Source organism: Macaca thibetana, chromosome 2 (genome assembly GCF_024542745.1).
Source record: "Macaca thibetana thibetana isolate TM-01 chromosome 2, ASM2454274v1, whole genome shotgun sequence".
NCBI classification, from domain to species: domain Eukaryota; kingdom Metazoa; phylum Chordata; class Mammalia; order Primates; family Cercopithecidae; genus Macaca; species Macaca thibetana.
In genome coordinates, this window is record NC_065579.1 from 28,231,437 (window position 1) to 28,255,765 (window position 24,329).

Here is a 24,329-nt window from a genome sequence, read left to right on the forward strand (position 1 = left end):
GTGAACCCAGGAGGCGGAGGTTGCAGTGAGTCGAGATCATGCCACTTCACTCCAGCCTTGGTGACAGACTGAGACTTCGTCTCAAAAAAAAAAAAAAAGGAGGAGACCCAACCCAGGACGTGCTACTGGGAAGACGTGCTACTGGGAAGAAGTAATCCCTGGGTTGAGTCTTGAAGAGTATTTACCAGGCAAGGAGGGCAGAGGATGTGTTGGAATAAAGCATTCCAAGCAAAGGGGACAATAGGAGGAAAAGTGGAAAGTCATAAAGTAGGCTGGGTGTGGTGACTCATACCTGTAATCCTAGCAATTTGGCAGGCCAAGGCGGGTGGATCACCTGAGGTCAGGAGTTCGAGACCAGCCTGGCCAACACGGTGAAACCCCGTCTCTACTGAAAGTACAAAAATTAGCTGGGCATGTTGGCGGGTGCCTGTAATCTCAGCTGCTCGGGAGGCTGAAGCAGGAGAATCGCTTGAGCCCCAGAGACAGAGGTTGCAGTGAGCCAAGATCGCACCACTGCACTCCAGCCTGGGTGACAGAGTGAGACTCCGTCTCAAAAACAAAACCAAACCAAACCAGAAAGTCATAACATAGCCCAGTGTGTGAGTGGAACTGCAAGCCCTGGGTTGAGCTGTAGTACAGGCTGCAGTAAGGTGGCAAGTGTCAGGGATGAAGCTGAAGAGGTTGGCAGGGACCGGATCACAGAGGTCCAATTTATGTTTCTGAAGGTTCTCTCTGGCGATCCTTGCGGTGAGGAGAGACTGCAGTGGGCTAACATGAAGGCCAGTGTAAGGGTGATTGCAAGATTCCAGTTAAGATGTAATGGGGTCTAAACCAAGTCTGTGACTGTGAAGACATCAGAGATGTTAACCCACATTTCTTATTTTTTTCCTAACATTTTATGATGAACATTTTCAAACATTCAGAAAATCAAAGTAATTGTACTATGAACACCCAAATATCCACCACCCAGATTCTACAACTAGCATTTTACTACACTTGACTTTATCACGTATGTCCAGCCATGTATCAACACTTTATGCATTTCAAAATTATGAACATGTGTACACATTCCTTTAAACATTTCATCATGCATGCCATTTACTAGAGTTCAATATGTGAACCTTTTTAAAGGTCAAATATCCATAAAATGAAATAAATGCACATGTCTTAAGAGCATAACATGTTACCTGTGTAACCCACATCCCTACTGAGATACAGAACATTACCATAATCTCAGAAAGTTGCCACATGTCCTTTTCCAGTCAATTACAGCTCTTATTCCTTTCAGAGTTGACCTTGAGTTTGGAATGTGTGAAAATAGACATTCCAGGTGAAGGGAACCTAGGTGGCTCCCTCTCCAGCCAAGGCATAGAGGCAGTTAACTAGGGAAGAACATACAAATGTTAGTAAACAAGTTTGGATGGATGCCCTTCAGCCTTCCACCTCTCTCCCTACGAAGCCGAATCTCTTTGAGTCAAAGCATAAAACATTGAAGTAGAGAGGAGTTGAGTCAAGGGACTGTCAGGCCCTCAGGAGCTGACAGTCTTCAGGGGAGGAGGAGACAGAAGCACTGACAGTCACAATTCAGTGTAACAAATGTTAAATGTTATCTTGTACCAGGGTCAGGGCTATAACCAAGGGAAGGGCAGAAAGTTAGGTAAAACACCACAAATATGCCACAAGGGTTTGTTGTATGTGCGTATGTCTGAGAGAGAGAGAGAAGTGATAAAGTGAGTGACTCAGACTCTTGGTACTGGAGGAGCTCAAAGGAAAAGAGAGAAGAGTATTTACCAGCCATGAAAAGTTTTCTGTAAGTAAAGTCTTAAGGGATGTTGACTGTTAAGTGTGGTAGACATAAAGATGTTTCAGTTATAGTTAACAGAAAGTGCGAGTCAAACAGGGACACTGGCCCATGTAACTGTAAGTCTAGAGTTATGTGAGTTTTAGGTACAGTTTGATCAGAGCTTTGGTCCTGATGATCTCACTGCTGTCCTATTTTGTGTGTGTTAGCTTTTGTCTTCGGGATACTTCTTCATGGTCACAATATGACTGTTTGTAGCAGTTTAAAAATTGAGCTGCTATAGTAAATTCTTGGGCTTTCTCAATACTTGAGTATGGAACATGTGCTCGTGGAAGGAAATAACATTGCACTTTATAAACACTATTGCAAATGGAAAATGCAATGTCTCAAATAAAACTTTAAATTTGGCACCATAAAAAAAGAACTAAGGAGAAGAATATTTATATTAGCCTTCTAGAAAGTTGTAGAAAATAGTTTTTTGGTTTTTTTTTTTTGAGACAAAGTCTCGTTCTGTCATCCAGGCTGGAGTGCAGTGGTGCGATCTTGGCTCACTGAAACCTCTGCCTCCCTGGTTCAAGTGATTCTCCTGCCTCAGCCTCCCGAGTAGCTGAGACTACAAGTAAGCATCACCACACCCAGCTAATTTTTGTATTTTTAGTAGAGGTGGGGTTTCGTCATGTTGGCCAGGCTGGTCTCGAACTCAAGTGATCCTCCTGCCTTGGCCTCCCTAGTATACCCTACTCACTTTTAATTATTTATTTATTTATTATTTTGAGACAGAGTTTCGCTCTTGTCACCCAGGCTGGAGTGCAATGGCACGATCTTGGCTTACTGCAATCTCTACCTCCTGGGTTCAAGTAATTCTTCTGCCTCAGCCTCCCAAGTAGCTGGGATTACAAGCACCGGCCACCATGCCCAGCTAATTTTTGTATTTTTAGTAGAGACAGGGTTTCACTATGTTGGTCAGGCTGGTCTCGAACTCCTGACCTCAAATGATCTGCCCACCTAGGCCTCCCAAAGTGCTGGGATTACAGGTGTGAGCCACTGCACCTGGCCTTATTTTTTATTTTTATTTTTTGAGACAGGATCTTACTCCATCACCCAGGCTAGAGTGCAGTGGCATTATCATATCTCACTACAGCCTGAATTCGTGGGCTCAAGTGATCCTCCCAGCCTCCTGAGTAGCTAGGAATACAGGCATGTACCACTACACCTGGCTGATTTTTGAAATTTTTTGTAGAGACAGGTCTCACTGTATTGCCCATGCTTGTCTTGAACTCCTGGACATTTATTTATTTATTTATTTTTTCACTCTGTTGCCCAGGCTGGCATACAATGGTGCAATGATGGCTCACTGCAGTGTAGACCTCCTGGGCTCAAGTGATCCTCCCACTTCAGCCTCTCGGATAGCTGAGACTACAGATGTGAGCCACCACGCTGGGCTAATTGGATTTTTAGTGTTAAGCAATTCTCCTGCCTTGGCTTCCCAAAGTGTTGGGATTACAGGTATGAGTGACTGTGCCCAGAATCCTACACACTTTTAAAAAATATTTTTGGATTTTAAGGGGTTTTCGTAGAGTTCTGGAATCCTGTAAATTCTTTTCAAATTCTGTTTTTTTTTTTTTTTTTTTTTTTTTTTTTTTTTTGAGATGGAATCTCACCCTGTCGTCAGGCTGGAGTGCAGTGGTGTGATCTTGGCTCACTGCAACCTCCGCCTCCCAGGTTCAAGCGATTCTCCTGCCTCAGCCTTCCAAGTAGCTGGGACTGCAGGTGCCTGCCACCAGGCCCAGCTAATTTTTGTATTTTAAGTAGAAACGGGGCTTTACCATGTTGACCAGGATGGTCTCTAACTCCTGACCTCGTGATCCACCCGCCTCCACCTCCCAAAGTGCTGGGATTACAGGCATGAACCACCGTGCCCAGCCGGTTTTTTTTTTCTTTTTTTTTTTTAATGGAGTCTCACTCTGTCGTTCAGGGTAGAGTGTCGTGGCGCCATCTCGGCTCACTGCAACCTCTGCCTCCGGGTTTAAGTGATTCTCTTGCCTCAGCCTTCTGAGTAGCTGGGATTACAGGCGCTGGCCACCATGTCCAGCTAATTTTTATATTTTTAGTAGAGACAGGGTTTCACGATGTTGGCCAGGCTGGTCTCAAACTCCTGACCTCAAGTCATCCGCCTGCCTCAGCCTCCCAAAGTCCTGGGATTAAAGGTGTGAGCCACCGTGCCCAGCCTAATTCAGTTCAAATTCTAAGCTAGGTGTTTTATAACCTATATGTGTAGAACATGACAAATATTTACCAAATATACTTTCATTAAAATCTGAGGGGTGAAACCCCAATTAAGAAAAAACTCCTACTTAAAAACAATAAAGTTTTAGTTGCCACATTATCTTTAAAATACAATATGCCTTATTGTGTAGCATATCTCAAACTTTAAAATATTTACTTTAGGCCAGGTGCACTGGCTCACACCTGTAATCCCAGCACTTTGGAAGGCTGAGGCGGGTCGATCACTTGAGGTTAGGAGTTAGGAGACCAGCCAGGCTGGTCTCAAACCACCACCTCGTTTCACCAACATGGTAAAACCCCGTTTCTACTAAAAATACAAAAAGTTAGCCTAGCGTGGTGGCACATGCCTGTAATCCCAGCTACCCGGAAGGCTAAGGCAGGAGAATTGCTTGGACGCAGGAGGCAGAGGTTGCAGTGAGCCGAGATTGTGCCACTGCACTCCAGCCTGGGCGACAGAGGGAGACTCGATCTCAAAAACAAAACAAAACAAAAAACAAAAAAGCACTTTAAATGTGATTTAAAGCCTAGTTATTAAAGTGTAAATGTTCTCAATGACTTTACGATGTCTTTATGCCACAGTTGTCAAATATAATATTTCTAGAATTTACAGTTGTTTGTTAGTACTAAAATAACTACATGCAGGGCGGAGGTACTTGGACAAGGAACGACCTAAAAAAAGGGATCATCACTAGAAAGTTTATTTGTTCATCATCACCAACATGAAGAGGCCAATGGCCAGGAAGAAGCCAATCGTTGAAACCATCCTAAAAGGACTGCATTGCTTGGGAAACCAGAGAAGTTGGTGAACATTTGATCTAGCGCCCAACGCCACATCACTCAAGTTTTCTTGCTCTCCAAATCTAACAAAGAAAAAGAGAGAGGAAGCAGGGATAGAGGGGAGGAGGAGGGATAGGAGAGGGGGAGAAGGGAGAGAGGAAAGGCAAGAGAGAGACAGAAAGGGGGGGAGGGGAGAGGAGAGTGGGAGAGAGGGAGAGGGGAGAGAGAGGGGGGAGAGAGAGAGAAAAGGGGGGAGAGAGAGAGAGAGAGAAATGAGAGATGTGCGGAGATCTGTCCAAGGAGGACTTGAGCGCCAAGTCCCGCCCCTGTTTCCCAGGTAACCGGATAAACAGACTCCATCTTTTCCTCGGTGAACTCAGCTAGGTGTTAAGAGGCAGGCAAGAAGCAGTGGGCAGGAAGTACGAGTGAGGTTGTGCTCTTTCCTGAGAGTGGGGTTCCTCAAGGGTTTGGAAACGTCCCTCGAGCCAGGTACAGTTTTCCCGTAGAGATGAGTGCTCTTGGAGAAATGAAAGTGGGGAGAAATCGTCCCTGAACGTGGAGATTGGACACCCCAACGAAGGGAAGGATGATTTAGGAGACAGGAGGGTCATCATGGGAACAAAATTTCCCATGGAGTTGGGGATCAGAGTGGGATTAGGAAAAGAAGATTCCCGATGCGGGGAGAGCCCTGTGGTTAGTAATAAGTGTGAGGGAAGGATGGCATCACCAGAAACAAAATTTCCATTGAGCAAGGGGCTTGAAATGGGATCAGAAAGACAGAATATTTCTAAGACTCTCATGCAGAGGGGAAGTTTAGGAGTCGACAGTGCCTCAGCCACAGAGGGAACAAAACCTTCTCTGTTGCCAGGAAGAATGGGGTTAGAAAATGAAAGTCTTCTTGCAAGATATACCCATGGACGGATAATACAACCTCCTTTGGGCAGGGTGTGTGGAAGTCCACAGGCTGTAGGGAGCAGCAGAGCTCCTTTGGCTAGTGGCTCTGAAAGGGTAGAGCAGTTAGTGGGAAAGCCTGCTTTGGATATGGAACCAAGACAGGAAATGGAAAAAGAGTCTACCTGTGTTGTAATGAAACCCGGCACAGAGATTAAGCCTCCTGTGGAGGTGGACATTGGACTAACCCAAGCCCAGGAGCCAGATGAGACTAAGAATACAGAGCCCCAAATGGGCTTGGTGATAGAACCTCCCCAATGCCAGTTTGCCCAACAACCTGAGGAGAGAAAGGAGGCTGGAAACATTGAATCAGGAGTGGAACCTCCAGATCGCATCAGACCCATATACTCTGGGAAATTTTTTGATCGAACACCTTGCTGGCCAAGTGTAAGTTTTTTCCACTTTCCCTAGGAACTAAACTGTGTATAGCTATGTCTTTATTGAGATGATAAAGTGATGAAACTTGTTTTGAAGAGACAAATTACGAAGATTTCATGAGATTCGTAAATTTCTTGCTCCACTGGACTCCTTGCAGATGTTACTTAGATTTCTGATTCTCTGCCTCCCTTCCTAGATGTCAGCTTTGTTTTCTGTGCACACCAGTGGTTTGTTCTGATTTCTTTCTCTTTTCTCCTTTAACCTTCATTTCATTTTCCTCAAGTCTCTCACATATTGAGATACATGAAGACACATGCTGTGTCCTAATATTCACACTTTTCTTTTTCCATTCATTGTTTAGTCTGTGAGTTATTTGTTCTTTCAGCAAAGACTTGTGGTGGCCATTGTGCCAGGTACAGGACAAAATAAAATGAAAAGTACATGATCCCTACTTCTAGGTTTAGGCTCACTCCAGTAATGGAGACAGATAACTAAAGGAATAGTATACGGTTATCTAAATGAATAAAAATCACACTATTCTTCCTTTGTAGAAGTACACTCTGAATACAGAGCTCAGTGTAAAGATTGCACAATTCTGTTTAGAGGAGATGGGAAAGGCTTAATAGGAAAAGTAATATTTGAGCTAACATTGAAAGGTGTCAGTATTTGAAGAAAGAATGAGGTTAGAGCATTTTAGGCATAAAAAGGTACAGAGCACGACCAATGTTTCCTATGTTTGAGAGGCATGAACAGTTCTATTCAGCCAGCAGAGTGTTGAGAGATGAAGGTGAAGAAGAAATATGTAGAAGACATCTAAAGGCCCAGAGTGTAGGGATAAAACATATGGATACAGTATCAATGGTGGATCTTAATGAGGGTAGAAATAAATAAAATTTGGCTTTTAGAAAGATAATTCTGATATCAGTAGTTATGATGAACGGGAAGGGGAAGCTACTGAATGACAAGTAGGTAGTTAGAAGAACATTCCAAAGTTCTGATGGACTGGAATTAATGTAGAGTTAGAAAGAATAGAAAGGAGACTGCACTTTTGAGAGGTTTTTAGATGATATTTAAAAAAATTGCCATTCGGTTGTGGATCTATGTGGTGAGTTTGGGAAGGTTGATGGATGACTCAGGAGTTTCTGTGTTGATAATGATCTCTTTGGGTTTGGTGGCAAATGAATGTCCAGTGTTGGCTATCTTCAGTATGAGATAACAGGTGAAGAAGCCAGGGAGACACTTGGTAATATGAAACAATTGATGCCCTGTGGGTGTGAATGGGAGAAGAAAGTCAAGGCAAGAATCTTGGGAAACATTGACAAGAGGTAATCAGTGAAAAAGATGTCAATAAGGTGAGTTCTTGAGGGCAAAGATTGTATCTTGTTTATTGTTTACCTTCATGTCATACCACAATACCTGGCTTATGGTGGTCAGTCAATAAATACACGTTTGATAAATAGAAGGAAGCCTGGATGATTAAATGGGAGAAAGACCAGTCAGAAAAGAAAAAGGTAAGTCTGAGACACTGGTATTGAGGAACATAAGAAAGTGTCCTTAAGATATAATATGAATAAAATATTCCACACACTGAAATTTGAGAATAAAACTCAACTGAAGAGGTCACAGGGCTTCCACAGAATTTTGTCTGGGTTTGAAGACTTTTCCCCTTCAGACTCAGAATGTTCTTTTCTTCTGTGTCTCACATTGCTTTCTGATTTCCTCTTTGGATTTTCTCAGCCACTTTACTTGACCACACCTGTTCCCATTTCTGGATTGGTTCTGCAGTTTATAGCTTCTGATCTGATCTGATCTGATCTCACACACATGCAGACACCAGCTTCCAGTTTCCAGCACAGGCAATTCTAAAACCTCTGCTTCCTCCCACTTCTCATACCTGCCTTTCTAAATGTGATAGGACAAGAAAGAGAGTGTTGAGGAGAGATTGACCAGCAGTGTTAAATCATCTCTGATGGGCCTTGTGCAGTGGCACTACCTGTAATCCCAGCACTTTGGGAGGCTGAGGCAGGAGGTTTTTAGTTTTTTGTTTTTTTTTGAGACAGAGTCTCACTCCATCACCCAGGCTAGAGTGCAGTGGTGCGATCTCAGCTCGCTGCAAACTCGGCTCCCTGGGCTTAAGTGATTCTTGTGCCTCAGCCTCCCAGTAGCTGGAATTCTGGGAGCATGCCACCACACCCGGCTAATTTTTTTTTTCTTCTTCTTTTTTTTTTTTTTTTAATTTAAGTTTTGTATTTTCAATTGAGAAGGGGTTTCGCCATGTTGGCCAGGCTGGTCCCCTACTCCTGACCTCAAGTGTCCAGCCCACCTTGGCCTCCCAAAGTGCTGGGATTACAGGCATGAGCCACCACACCCAGCAGGCAAGAGGATTTCTCGAGGCCAGGAGTTTGTCATCAGCCTGGGCAACATAGCAAGACTCTGCCTATACAAAAAAGAAAAATTAGCCCAGTGTGGTAGTGTGTGCCTGTAGTCCCAGCTACTTGGGAGAGGTGCGAAGATCATTTGAGCCTGGGAGTTCAAGGTTCCAGTGAGCTATGATCACGCCACTGCATTCCAGTCTGGGTGACAAAATGAGAGCCTGTCTCCAAACACAAAGTAAAAATAAGATTGATTAACTTTGGACATTAAGAAATTACCAACATTGTTAGAATGACATAATAGAAAAAGAATTCAGATTATAATGTACTGAAGAGCAAATGGGTTATTAGAATCAGAGAAAGCTATCATGAAATTTTTTTCCCTTAAGAAATATGGCAGAAAGAGAAAGAGTAAATATTCCACTTAGGAATCTTATTATTTAGTGAATCAGTGGAGGAGTTTGAGATAACACAAAGGAAGAGAATGGGTGGAACCAGATTCTAGATGAGTGGAAGGGAATGGAATTAGGATTATAGGCAAGAGGAGGGAATCTAACTTCATTAGAAACAAGGCTTCATTTAAAAATAATTTTTAAGATGTTAAAATATTTATTTTGATTATAACACAAGAATAATGACATTATAGAAAATTTAGAAAACAGGGATGAAAATGCCTATAATCTTATCACCTCAACACAATGCCTATTAGCACTTTACTGTTTCATGATTATTAATATTTATTGGTGGCTCACTATATTAATATGGCTATTCATAGACCTTTGCAGGTATTAATTCGTTTGCCCTTATTGCAACCTGTGAGGTATCTACTATTACTAAATCCTATTTTACAGGTAAGGAAATGGAAGCAAATTTAGGTAATTCGGCTAAAGTCATATAGCTAAAAAGTGGTGGAATTTGAAGTCTCAAATTCCTATTTGAGAGCCTGAGTTCTTAATTACTCTATACTTCTTATGACACTTTTATACAAATGCACTTTTATGTAGTTGTTATATCGAGTGTAAAATTTGTTTTGATTTTTCATTTGTTATTTATAAGATTTCACTATTACTACAAAGACTTCAAAAAGATCTTTTAATGATAAAAAATATTTAAGCCAATTCTTTTTTTTTGTTGTTGAGACAGAGTCTCGCGCTGTCACCCATGCTGGAGTGCAGTGGCACCATCTCAGCTCACTGCAACCTCTGCCTCCTGGGTTCAAGCAATTCTCCTGCCTCAGCCTCCTGAGTAGCTGGAATTATAGGTGTCTGCCCCCACGCCCAGCTAATTTTTTTGTATTTTTGGTAGAGATGGACGGGGTTTCATCATATTGGCCAGGCTGGTCTTGAACTCCTGACTTTGTGATCCACCCACCTCAGCCTTCCAAAGTGCAGGGATTATAGGCATGAGCCACTGCACCTGGTCAAGCCAATTCTTTAGTTAACTCTTTCCCCCTATTTTTGGGCATTTATTTTTTATTTTTCCAGAATTTTCTACAAAACAGTTTGTCAGCCAGGCATGGTGGCTCATGTCTGTAATCCCAGCATTTTGTGAGGCTGAGGTGGGAGGACTGCTTGAATCCAGGAGTTTGAGTTCAACCTGGGCAACATAGTGACACCTTGTCTCTCAAAAAAAAAAAAAAAAGTTAAAAAAAAAAAGTCTTTTTATATGTGTTGGAATATTTTCTTAAGGAAAGAGTTTCAGCAGAAGGCAAAAGCATGGATCTTTTTCTAGAGTCTATTGCCAAATCTCTTCCTAAAAGATTGTAGAAATAAATTTTAAAAATCATAATGATTTGTTAGGCATTGTTTTAATTTACGTTTCTTTGACTTATAATTAGATTGGAAATTGCTTCATATGTTTGTTTTTATTGTTTTTATTGTCCTTGTATGTGGTCACCTTGCTGAACTCTTATTAGTCATAATTGCTTATCATTATTTCCTTTGTTTGTTTATGACTATTTTGCTTGTATATGGATATTTTAGGTAGACAATCATATTGACACTTTTTCCTTTTCTCTTTGGTATCTATACCTTTCATCTGTCTCTATTTCCTACCTCATTGCATTGGCTATGATTTAAAAAAAAAATACAGTATTAAAAACAAGGTCTCTTGGCTGGGCATGGTGGCTTACCCCTGAAACCCCAGCACTTTGGGAGGCCAAGGCAGGTGGATCATCTGAGGTCAGGAGTTTGAGACCAGCCTGGCCAAACATGGCAAAACTCTGTCTCTACTAAAAAATGCAAGAATTAGCTGGGTCTGGTGGCAGGTGCCTGTAATCCCAGCTACTTGGGAGGCTGAGGCAGGAGAATCACTTGAGCCTGGGTGGTGGAGGTTGCAGTGAGCCAAGACTGCACCACTGGCCTGGGCGACAGAGCGAGACTCTGTCTCAAACAAACAAACAAAACAACAACAATAACAACAACAAGGTCTCGTTTCTGATTTTAATGGGAATGATTCTAATGTTTCACTATTACCTATGATTTTGTGGGAGATTTCTGATGTTTAAAGTTAAGAATGCTTGTATCCATTTCCAGTTTGCTAAGAAAGTTTAAAATTCAGGACTAAACAATCTGTGAAAAGCTTTCCCCATGTTTATTGAAATATTATATTTTTCTGAATTAAAATAGTTCATTTTCTTTTTTTTTTTTAATTATACTTTAAGTTCTAGCGTACATGTGCACAACATGCAGGTTTGTTACATCTGTATACATGTGCCATGTTGGTGTGCTGCACCCATTAACTCGTCATTTACATTAGGTATATCTCCTAATGCTATCCCTCCCCCCGCCTCCCTCCCCACAATAGGACTCGGTGTGTGATGTTCCCCTTCCTGTGTCCAAGTAATCTCATTGTTCCATTCCCACCTGTGAGTGAGAACATGTGGTATTTGGTTTTCTGTTCTTGCGATAGTTTGCTGAGAATGATGGTTTCCAGCTACATCTATGTCCCTACAAAGGACACGAACTCATCCTTTTTTATGGCTGCATAGTATTCCATGGGGTATATGTGTCACATTTTCTTAATCCAGTCTGTCACTGATGGATATTTGGGTTGATTCCAAGTCTTTGCTATTGTGAATAGTGCTGCAATAAAAATACGTGTGCATGTGTCTTTATAGCAGCATGACTTATAATCCTTTGGGTATATCCCCAGTAATGGCATGGCTGGGTCAAATGGTATTTCTAGTTCTAGATCCTTGAGGAATCGCCACACTGTTTTCCACAATGGTTGAACTAGTTTACAGTCCCACCAACAGTGTAAAAATGTTCCTGTTTCTCCACATCCTCTCCAGCACCTGTTGTTTCCTGATTTTTTTAATGATTGCCATTCTAACTGGTGTGAGATGGTATCTCATTGTGGTTTTGATTCGCATTTCTCTGATGGCCAGTGATGATGAGCATTTTTTCATGTGTCGGCTGCATAAATATCTTCTTTTGAGAAGTGTCTGTTCATATCCTTTGCCCATTTTTTGATGGGGTGGGTTGTTTGTTTTTCTTGTAAATTTGATTGAGTTCTTTATAGGTTCTGGATATTAGCCCTTTGTCAGATGAGTAGATTGCAAAAATTTTCTCCCATTCTGTAGGTTGCCTGTTCACTCTGATGGTAGTTTCTTTTGCTGTGCAGAAGCTCTTTAGTTTAATTAGATCCCATTTGTCAATTTTGGCTTTTGTTGCCGTTGCTTTTGGTGTTTTAGACATGAAGTCCTTGCCCATGCCTATGTCCTGAATGGTATTACCTAAGTTTTCTTCTAGGGTTTTTATGGTTTTAGGTCTAACATTTAAGTCTCTAATCCATCTTGAATTAATATTCATATAAGGAGTAAGGAAAGGATCCAGTTTCAGCTTTCTACTTATGGCTAGCCAATTTTCCCAGCACCATTTATTAAATAGGGAATCCTTTCCTCATTTCTTGTTTCTCTCAGGTTTGTCAAAGATCAGATGGCTATAGATGTGTGGTATTTGAAAACTGGCACAAGACAGGGATGCCCTCTCTCACCACTCCTATTCAACATAGTGTTGGAAGTTCTGGCTAGGGCAATCAGGCAAGAGAAAGAAATAAAGGGTATTCAGTTAGGAAAAGAAGAAGTCAAATTGTCCCTGTTTGCAGATGACATGATTGCATATTTAGAAAACCCCATTGTCTCAGCCCAAAATCTTCTTAAGCTGATAAGCAACTTCAGCAAAGTCTCAGGATACAAAATCAATGTGCAAAAATCACAAACATTCTTATACACCAGTAACAGAGAGCCAAATCATGAATGAACTCCCATTCACAATAGCTTCAAAGAGAATAAAATACCTAGGAATCCAACTTGCAGGGAGGTAAAGGACCTCTTCAAGGAGAACTACAAACCACTGCTCAGTAAAATAAAAGAGGACACAAACAAATGGAAGAACATACCATGCTCATGAATAGGAAGAATCAATATTGTGATAATGGCCATACTGCCCAAGGTAATTTATAGATTCAATGCCATCCCCATTAAGCTACCAATGACTTTCTTCACAGAATTGGAAAAAACTGCTTTAAAGTTCATATGGAACCAAAAAAGACCCCGCATTGCCAAGACAATCCTAGGCCAAAAGAACAAAGCTGGAGGCATCACGCTACCTGACTTCAAACTATACTGCAAGGCTACAGTTACCAAAACAGCATGGTACTGGTACCAAAACAGAGATATAGACCAATGGAACAGAGCAGAGCCCTCAGAAAAAATAGTTCATTTTCTAAGGGTAAACCATCTTCATATTTTTGGCCTAAGCCCTATTTGTTTTGATATATTATGTTCATAATATATCCCTGGATTTGACTTGCCAGTGTTTCACTAGGATTTTTGTATTTGTGGTTCTCTGTAAATTTAGACAGTATTTTTTCTTTTTGTGTTTGGTATTAGGGTAATGCTAGTGTATAAAAAGAATTGAGAAGCTTCTCATCTTTCCAACTGTCTTTATGCTTTCTTTGTATGTTATTTATAGTATTAGCTACTATATAGTAAATAATATAGTACTATATATAGTATATACTATATTTAGTATGTACTATATTTATACTATATACTATATTATAGTATTATATACAGTATCATATAGTATATATGTAGTATTATGGTATATAGTATATATTATAAAGTATATACTATATAATACTATATAATAAATTATATAGTATATACTATATAATAAATTACATTAAATAAATATTTAATAAAATATTAAATTAGATAAATATTAAATAAAATAATAATATATAGTATATACTATATAATACTATATAATATTGTATACTATATATACTATATACTATATATATACAGCATATACACTACAGTTATTTATTTATATATACTACAGTATTTATTTATAGTATTATCTACTTCTTGTAAGCTTGGTTAAACTCAAACAGCTGAAAAAGGAAGGGAAGGAAATCCCTAACATCCTGACCAGGGGATGGGATGGTAAAGTATTTGATGCCCCTGAGTCTCAGAGTAGGAAGGAAGTGCATTTGGGTGAGGTTGAAACCCAGTGTCAAGCATGGCTGTGAGGAGAGTTTAGATGAAAATCCCCATTGTGAATAACCTGCAAGATCAATCCTTGAGGATAATCACTTTGCATCAGGGTGCATTCAGGGAACTGGAAGAGCTTATTTTAATGAGAGAGCTTTCCAGTTTTGAGCAAGGAAAAGTAGATACACCTCATTTTAGGAATACTCATCCTGGGGTTTGAAGTTGCTGCCCAAAGTTGGTGTTTAGTTGCGGGTGAAGGTTTGCTCTGATGGATTTATGAGACCCATCAGGCAAGTTCTTCTATTAAAGCAGTCGTGGATATGGAACCAGTGCAGCAAGGAAAAGTTTCCAAGAAATACTGGCTTAAGGAGAGATTTCTGGTGTGTCCTTAATCAAAAAGATTCTTGTGAAAGGAGGTCCTCTGTGTGGAGGCCTGGTAGCCCTTGAAAGAGCACTTGACTTTTGAAAAACACTATCAGAGATCAAAATCTCTACAATGGTAATTTTCTAAGATATCCCAAGACTGTCCGTTGATTTCCATCAATGCACTGACTATGGCAGAAACCTGGAGTTATTAAGACAAAACATCTGAAGCATACAAAGTGCATTGGTAAATGATATTGAGTTCTGGAATAGAAAGAGGAAGAAGGGAAGAGAGCTTCAAGGGCAAGTTTACAAAAATTACAGTGTCCACGATAGCGTAGTGCCATGGGAGATTGAGGCTGCAGTGAACCGTGATAGTATCACTTCACTCCAGCCTGGTTGACAGAGTGAGATCCTACTTAAAAAACAAAAACAAGGCCCGGTGGGTGGCTCATGCCTGTAATCCCAGCACTTTGGGAGGCCGAGGCGGGTGGATCACCTGAGGTTGGGAGTTCGAGACCAACCTGACCAAAATAGAGAAACCCCACCTCTACTAAAAATACAAAATTAGCCGGGTGTGGTGACAGGGCCTGTAATCCCAGCTACTCAGGAGGCTGAGGTGAGTGAATCGCTTGAGCCCGGAAAGTGGAGGTTGTGGTGAGCTGAGATCGTGCCATTGCACTCCAGCCTGGGCAACAAGAGTGAAACTCCATCTCAAAAATAAAAATAAAAAATAAAAAAAAAACAAACCCAAAAACCCACACACAAACAAATGCTGGGGCTACATAGATGAAAAATTACATAGCACTTGCATTCAAGGAGCTTAGAGTCTAGAGACTGGAGACCAATAGACAAATGACTTTTTAATATGGTAAATGTCATGCAAAGGGGTGCCTTGCTTTTTCCTGTTCTGTACTAGTAGAACCTGACAGCTATTTTGGGAATAGGTGGAGGGAAAGGTGCCCCCCATTAATAAATCTTGTGGGACCTTCCTAGTTATGCAGGCCCTGGTAGTGGAGAAAATACCAGGTACAAAGATTTATTTTGTATGCATTTGCAAAGCTAATCTCTGCAGAATTCTGGGAATTGGGTGTTTTTATTTGCATAATGGATTCAATGTCTTCTGGGCAGAAAGGGAATGGGTACCATCACTCCTAATTCTCTCTGAGATGTTTAGAATTGGGGATCTCTCTGGGCAAAACAGAGGGATCTTGACCAAGGGCAAGTGGGAGAGCTGTAACCATTATGCTAACCTACATTAAATTTGAAGAGTGGAAGGTGGTGTGATGATTATGGGTCTGTGGGTCCTGAGCAGCTGAAAATGGTCTTATATCAACCTTCCTGAGTTGACTTGAATCTTGGGACTCACTTGTATGAGAAATGAAAGAGGTACTTGGCCATTAAAGGCTGTAACACTGGGGGTTGACTGAGGAGGTGGCCAAGCAAGGTGTCTCTGGTGTGGTTAGGGACTGAACAAAGAGGCAGCTGAGCAAGGAGATGGTTGTTGCAGTTGGGAGTTGGGTTACAGACAGAAAGCCTAAGCAGATAAGTAAAAATATTTAGGACAATAATGCCAGGGTTATTTAGGACAATAACCCTTTTCTCACCGACGGAGAAAAGGGTTACAAATATGGAAAGGAGAAGAATAGAATGAATTGTTGTGTTGGTTGTGATAAGAAGTATTCATATACATTTATGATATATCTATATATCTATGTCCATGGATTCTAACTACATGCATTTAACTAGACAGGATATTATAGGATCGATATACATGCAAGTGTATGGGAGTGTTTGTCTATTCATATGTTTCCTAACTCTATTTAAGAGAGCTTAGAAGCAGTATTTCTCTGGTAGCAATGAGCACACCAAAATCCAGATCTTTATTTCTTAATACTATTCTCTATGAAAATAAATTAAGCTCCTTGGAGAAATGGCTGACTCTAAGACTTGCACAGGCTAGTACGATATGAACATGGAACATCTTTGTGAGCAAAAAAGTGAGAAGAATCCTAAAGAATCGTGCAGATATAAAACAAATTTGAAGAAACAAATGTGATGAGTCTTCCCCTAGCCCAAACTGGTGTACATTGAGTATTGAATAAAATTGCCTTTGAATAAAATAGAAATCCATGAGTACATAGGGATGTAAATACATACATGTGTGAATAAATAGTGAGAAAAGGCCTGGCGTGGTGGTTTATGCCTGTAATCCCAGCACTTTGGGAGGTCGAGATGGGAGGATCACAAGGTCAGGAGTTCGAGACCAGCCTGGCCAACATAGTGAAACCCTGTCTCTACTAAAAATACAAAAATTATCCGGGCATGGTGGCATGTGCCTGTAGTCCCAGCTACTCGGGAGGTTGAGGCAGGAGAATGGCTTGAACCTGGGAGGCAGAGGTTATGGTGAGCCGAGATCATACCACTGCACTCCAGCCTGGGCAATCCAGCCTAGGCAACAGGCAAGACTCTGTCTCAAAAAAAAAAAAAGAGAAAGAAAACTTCCTTGCAGTATAAGTATAATGCAATTAATAAATGTAGAAAGAATGCTACAGTTAGAAAGTCTTCATTTGGCAGCCATCATAATAATAACAATTTAGGAAAGAATCATCATTAGTTTTTTTTTTTTTTTTTTTTTTTTTTAAGAGAAAAGGGTCTCACTTTGTTGCCCAGGCTGGTCTTGAACCCTGGGCTCCAGCAGTGGAGCTGGAGCCCCCCCAAAGTGTTGGGATGATAGGCATGGGCCACCACGCCCAGCTCCTCAGTACCTATTAAAACAATAGGTGAAAAGTAGAAATTTTATTTAGATTATCGTTTTTAAATTCTAAAAAGTTATTTCTTCTCAGGTTGTCTTTTAAAATTTCTAATCTTGTTTTATGAATGCAATAAATGCAACATCTTATTATATCTGTCAGGTAATCTCTTTTGTTTGTTTACGTTTTCCTATTCCCTCTATGTTTGTGTTTGTTTTTTATTAGCTTGTTTTGCCCCTCCCTTTCAAATTGGAGTCTAATAACTCATATTAAAACATTAAACAGGCTGGGCATGGTGGCTTACGCCTGTAATTCCACCACTTTGGGAGGCCAAGGTGGGCATATCACTTGAGCTCAGAAGTTTGAGACCAGCCTGGGCAACATGACAAAAACTCGTCTCTACAAAAAAAATTTACAAAAATTAGCTAGGCATGGTGGCCCGCACTTGTAGTCCCAGTTACTAGGGAGGCTGATGCGGGAGGATGGTGGAAGTTGTACTGAGCCGATGTTGAAAGGCAGAGATTGCAGTGAGCTGAGATCTGCACTACTGCACTCCAGCCTAGACGACCGAATCAGACCCTGTCTCAAAAACAAAGCAAAACAAAACAAATTAGTAGCTGTATGTGTGTTGCATGGCTTGTTTACCCTGGGGCTTTTTTTTTTTTTTTTTTTTTTTTTTTGAGATAAGGTTTTGCTCTTGTTGCTCAGGCTGGAGTGCAGTGGCGCGATCTCGGCTCACTCAGCCTCCGCCTCCTGGGTTCCAGTGAGTCTCCTGCCTTGGCCTCCTGAGTAGCTGGGACTACAGGCATGTGCCACCATGCCTGGCTAATTTTTGTATTTTTTTTGTAGCAACGGGGTTTCATTATGTTGGTCAGGCTGCTCTTGAACTCCTGACCTCGTGATCTGCCCGCCTTTGCCTCCCAAAGTGCTGGGATTACAGGCGTGAGCCACCGCATCCGGCTGGGGCATTGTTATAAGGTGATCAAGTGATGAGGCAGCTTTTATTTTGGGTGAGTCCCCAATACTAATTTTTTTTCCCTCTAGGTTATTCAGATTTTCCAGAGAATATTGATAATGGTAATAACAGTTGAAACTTACATAGCACACAGCGTGTGTGGACACTGTTCTAAGCATTTTATATGTATTAACTCATTTAATTCTCACAGTAATCTCTATGAGGTTGGTACTGTTATCACCATCTCCATTGTGAGCAAATTGAGGCTGAGTAATAGGGTGACACAGCTTATTTATTGGCAGATATTTGAACCCAAGCTGGCTGGCTTCCAAATCTCTATTTATATTCATTGATGCCCTACTGCCTTTCCTATGCACTGCCCATGGGCTAGAGGGCTGGCTTGACTCCTGGCTGCTTGCTTTCCAGGGCCCAGTGGGAGAGGAAGCTAGAGGAAATGCATTACAGAAAGTATACTTTATTAATGTCCCGCTACTTTACCTTGGCTTGATGTTTCTGGCTACAAAACCACTTTATGAAAACAAAACCACAGTTTGGCAAGAGGGGTTGAGAGCTTGTGTGAAGACAAGGATAACATAGGATGGAGAAGAACTGGGGATCCAATTGCCCTGAATACAAACTTTCAACCAATCTTTCTATTTTCATAGCTTTACCACACCTTTTTCTAAGTGTTGAACTTTTCCTGTATCTGTTGATTCTCAACTGCCTTCAGCTCAAAATAATCCACATGCAAAAGTGGCATATTTTTGGGTGGCATATTCTGATCTCCTTCATAATTTCATTTTTCTTTTTTGAGATGGAGTTTTGCTCTTGTCACCCAGGCTGAAGTGCAATGGCATGACCTTGGGTCACTGCAACCTCTGCCTCCTGGGTTCAAGCAATTCTCCTGCTTCAGCTTCCCGAGTAGCTGGGATTACAGGCACATGCCACCATGCCGGCCTAATTTTTGTAGTTTTAGAAGGGACGGGGTTTCACCATGTTGGCCAGGCTGGTCTTGAACTCCTGACCCCCAAATGATCCACCCACCTTTGGCCTCCCAAAGTGCTGGGTTTACAGGTGTGAGCCACCTTGCCTGGCAGCCTTCATATTTTTTAAAATGACTTGAGTTCCTATCCTAAGTATAGCAAGAGAGACAGTATTCCCTGGTATCTGTGAGATTTCTTATAACTTCCAACTGAATTTTAAAAAATCTCACTATATCTCTTCTCCATCTTCTCAGTCTTGCTTTTGCCCAGGTTAGAACACAGTTCCTTTCTTTTTTTACACAAAGTTCTTCTCACATAATGTAATTGCGTGGGTAGAATTTACTGAAGATACAGCATTAAGACTGGGCTACTTCTCACTGTCTTATTTGCCATCTTGGCGCCCTCCAGCCTCTCACCCTGTTGCTAGACCTTCGACTCCACACACCTTCTGAATTTATTTGTCATCTCCTTGATTTTTCCTTCTTGGTGTATCTAATCAGAAGTTGTTTTGCCCCTCCCTTTCAAACTGGAGTCTAATAATTCATATCAAAACGTTAGACTACAAAGATCATATTTTCTCCCCCTTTTTTTTTTTTTTAACAAAGCAATTCAGTTTTCTGCCTGGCTATGTCTGTGGGCTTCCTCTTTTATACCTAGAGATGTCAGCAAGATAGTCTCTTAAACCCTAATGACTCTCTTACTAAAAGGAATTCCACACTCAACACTTCACATAATAACAAACTTCACCTACCCATATGTATTCATTCATATGTTCACGCACATCTACTCATTCATCCATCCACTCCACTCCATTCTCAATTTCTCTGCTTTTGTCTGTTTGTTCTCTCTCTCTCTCTCTCTCTCTCCCCCCCCCCTTTCCAGATACCCAGAACACTATGGGAAGTTAGTTTTTTTCTCTTAGTTTTAAATTTTATTTATTTATTTATTTATTTTCAGAGGCAAGGTCTCACTCCATTGCCAAGGATGGAGTGCAGTGATGTGATCATAGCTCACTGTAGCCTTGAACTCCTGGCCTTGAGAAACCCTCCCTTCTTGGCCTCCCAAAGATCATACTTCTATTTCACTGTTATACAGGACAATGAATAATTAACCTGTGATCTATGAGAAGATTGTTCCGAAAGCTGAATTCCTCAACACATCACAGAATTCCTGTAACTGGATGAATCACTAACAATGTTAGTGCTGTAAAAATATATGCTTACAATTTTATAAATGTTTATAATATATGCATAGCATTTAATGTTTGTTACGTGTGAAGGTTGCTTTATATTTACTATCAGTTCTTCCTTTTTTATGTTAGTCAAAAGTAACTTTGTAGCATCAGAGGCATAGGACAAGTTTGAAATAAATTTCATTCTTCCAAATGCTCCTCTTCCACCCTGACAATGATCAACCCATTTTTTTCTCCCAAAGGCAGGAAAAGTTATTCCAGTTGGTTACAGAGTTGCAAGCTGCGTGACTGAAAAACTTCCCAGGGTGAGCACTTTCAATATACCTTTATGTTTCTATTTTTACCTTGTGTGTGAACATTAAGAAATAGGCAACTCAACGTTCCTTATGAAAGTGGTATACATTTAATGTGGCCAATTTGGATTCTTTACTGTATTTTGAGGCCTTCTATTGATTTTGTCCAAGAAAGTGAAAATCCCAGGCTTCCAGTTTCTAGCTCTACAGGGATTCAATTACAGGAGATTCAATTTATTTCAGTGGGAATAATGGTATACTTTGTAACCTGGATACTTCCTGGTTGTTTTCTAAATGCAACATTTAAAATAAGTTGTTTAGGGCACATGTTCTCAGGATCTGTGTCATGGAAAAAAATGTTTACTTCCATTAATAATTAAATATGTTTTAGTGGGATGTTCATTATTTGGGGCTGTAGTTCCAAATGTGCTTACTACATACATACACTTAAGGTTGTTGATTGATTGGTATAGATTAGTCCTGTTAATATTTTTAGAAACTGTACTTACTACTATTTTCTTGCCTCACTCTTTGTAGCTAATTACTCCACCTGCGTCAAAAAAGTATTTCAACTTCAGATATCCACCTGCTGGAGTAGAAAGAGTATTTTATGGAAGAGCAAATGATCCCCAAATTGCACCTTATTTGACACATGGAATTAGATCTAAAATTTCAATACCGGTAACTTATTTTCTTTTTTTCTTTGTACATTATTAATTTACCAAGGTGAAAATGCACAAATCAGGTATTAGTGAAATTCATGAGTTCCAATCTCCTTCCCACCCATATTTTTTACTAGCCTTTTCTCAATCTATCTTCCAAAAGCCTTTATCTTGAGCAGTAGAAAAAATCCAAGCAGCAGCAGCCAAGGCGGTGTGAAGAAATTAATAGTTTAAGCCAAAAACTATCTCTTCTCCTCTCAAATGATAAAAGCCTAGTTGCATTCCATTTTCTCACAATGAAGAGAAATGCTGTCAGGCTTTGTTAGACAATAAAGAACACTGCCTTGGCGGGGTGTGGTGGCTCATGCCTGTATCCCAGCACTTTGGGAGGCTGAGGCAGGAGGATCACCTAAGATCAGGAATTTGAGACCAGCCTGGCCAACATGACGAAGTCCTGTCTCTACTAAAAGTTAAAAAAAAAAAAAAATACCTGGGGCATGGTAGCTGGCACCTGTAATCCCAGCTACTTGGGAGGCTGAGGCAGGAGAATCGCTTGAAGCCAGGAGGCGAAGATTGCTGTGAGCCGAGATCATGCCACTGCAATCCAGCCTGGGCAACAGACTGAGACTCCATCCCCTTGCCTAGAGGCCCTATGGAATACTTATATGGACATTGAGTAGAGGTGGAGTCAAAATGTTTGTTATCTGCTACTGATTGAATGGACACTCTAGATTCAGAAGACCTGATTTCTGTATCTGAAGAGAACTTTTGGAAGTCAAGTGGTTCTTGTGCTTTTCATTTTCACTTTTCTTTCTTTCTTTTTTTTTTTTCTTTGGGACTGAGTCTCACTCTGTTGCCCAGGCTGGAGTGCAGTGGTGTGATCTTGGCTCACTGTAACCTCCACTTCCCGGGCTCAAGTGATTTTCCTGCCTCAGACTCCTCAGTAGCTGGGACTACAGGCGCATGCCACCACACCTGACTGATTTTTTATTTTTTTATTTTTAGTAGATACGGAGTTTCACCATGTTGGCCAGGCTGGTGGTCTCAAACTCCTGACCTCAGGTGATCCGCCCTCCTCAGCCTCCCAAAGTGCTGGGATAACAGGCGTGAGCCACTGCACCTGGCATCACTTGTCTTAAAGATTTGAGTCGAGTAACCTGGAAGCTATCATCGTAAACCTTTTAGTATCACTGAAACCTTTTAACTCATTAGAAAGTTCTTCTAGGCATGTTTAAACTTTATAGCCAATTCCGACAGTTCATTTGAAGGTGAGCAAAGCCAGTGATGATAATGAAATGTTTTCCCACAATCGTACAGTCTCCTCTCCCTAGCTGTTGATTAGGGTTTCCGTTTTCAGATTTGTACTATTTTTGTTGATGTATTTGTGCATTGTATGATTTCTTTTAGGCAAACACATTGATAAACCCACAGCCTATTACCACATTTCAACAGAAAATTAAAGATAAAAAAGAATCTATATATCTTAGCAATCGACGAGCACCATTAGGAAAATCTCATGATCAAGCACCAGGATTACCTAAAGGAATGGACACAATCAATACGACATTTGGGACAGCAATCATCAGAGGTAGTAAAAAAAAAAAAAAAAAAAAAAAAAAGGGGTGGGAAGGGGCTGGTAAAATAAGTTTCTTTGGAAAATTTGATCTCATATCTTATTTGTATGATGTTTGGTGATGGTGTAAACAATGACTCAAGAAGGAAAGATGGGATTGTAGCAAGAAAGTTATTCTCAGGGCCGGGCGCGGTGGCTCAAGCCTGTAATCCCAGCACTTTGGGAGGCCGAGACGGGCGGATCATGAGGTCAGGAGTTCGAGACCATCCTGGCTAACACGGTGAAACCCTGTCTCTACTAAAAAATACAAAAAACTAGCCGGGCGAGGTGGCGGGCGCCTGTAGTCCCGGCTACTCGGGAGGCTGAGGCAGGAGAATGGCGTAAAAACCCGGGAGGCAGAGCTTGCAGTGAGCTGAGATCCGGCCACTGCACTCCAGCCTGGGCGACACAGCGAGACTCCGTCTCAAAAAAAAAAAAAAAAAAAAAAGTAAGTTATTCTCAGAACCAAAATCCTTGACATGTATGTATGCAGAAGCAGGAAAAATTCAGGTATTGGAGTCCAGATATAGTGAGCATAGTAGGTATGGTGTAAAGACAGGAAAGTACTCAACAAAAATTGGCTCTGGGACTAGCTAGAGAACTGCAATCCCTTTGCCTTGGACATCCATTCGTGTGTTCTGTTTCCATCAGTGCTTCACATGTGTTCGTGACTCTGAACTCTTTATGAAACAGAGTTCATGGCACAGGTAAGTTTGGTAAATGCTGTATACCACACTCCATTCATGCAGATCCATGAGGTCTACGTGCATATTAACCAATCACAGGGCAGAGTGACTTCCACTCTGATTCTGAGGGGGAGTAGAGTACCATCTTTCAACAAATAACTCATTGGAACTGGTCATAGGCCATTCTTCCTTCTGAAGACCCAGGTTCCTGCCGTGTTGTTGGGTGCCTTTCTTTACACCTTTCTCAGATTTCTCTCCTTTACTCTTTTTGAGGTTATCCCCTCCCTCTAGGAGTCTTACCATAGGAGATCTCAAATTCCATCTTTCTTTATTTTTGTGGAGAAATTCTCTCTTTGTCTTTCCATACCCATTGAGGCTCTCTTCCAGGAACCTTAGCTTTGTTCACCGAAAGGCTCACTAGATTATTTTCCTTAAGGTAGTGACATCTACTCTGAAGATAGATTATACTTTGGAATGTAAAATCTGGAGTTGTACCTTATTACCTCAGATCTAAAGTTTTTTAAAATTTGACACATGAAAAATGTATTTTAGAGTAGATTAAATATCCTCTCCTTTTTATGTTTCATAAACATATGAAACATATATACTTATATTTATAAACTATATATATTTATATTTATATAGAGACTGGGGTCTCACCATGTTTCCAGGCTGGCCTCAAGCTCCTGGACTCAAGTGATTCTCCCACCTTGGCCTCCCAAACTGCTGGGATTACAGATGTGAGTGACTATTTCCCACCTC

General features: G+C 40.9%; 2 protein-coding genes across 4 annotated transcripts in view; both read left to right on the plus strand.

Moving 5' to 3' along the window:
- LOC126946724 (non-histone chromosomal protein HMG-17-like) overlaps window positions 1–24,329 on the plus strand; it is a 1,084,902-nt gene that overhangs the window by 838,428 nt on the left and 222,145 nt on the right. The gene's annotated exons all lie outside the window — the stretch shown is intronic.
- The window catches only part of EFHB (EF-hand domain family member B), a 74,412-nt gene that overhangs the window by 7,810 nt on the left and 42,273 nt on the right, over window positions 1–24,329 (plus strand). Inside the window, exons 1-5 of one of the 3 annotated variants that reach the window (XM_050777311.1) lie at window positions 2,936–3,307; window positions 5,967–6,202; window positions 20,557–20,619; window positions 21,145–21,288; window positions 22,677–22,857. In XM_050777311.1, the coding sequence (XP_050633268.1) occupies window positions 3,001–3,307; window positions 5,967–6,202; window positions 20,557–20,619; window positions 21,145–21,288; window positions 22,677–22,857 (931 nt within the window). In that variant the 5' untranslated portion in view covers window positions 2,936–3,000. Of the gene's footprint in view, window positions 1–2,935; window positions 3,308–5,191; window positions 6,203–20,556; window positions 20,620–21,144; window positions 21,289–22,676; window positions 22,858–24,329 lie in introns of those variants that run through there. The other 2 variants (XM_050777293.1, XM_050777303.1) reach the window with 2 other exon arrangements.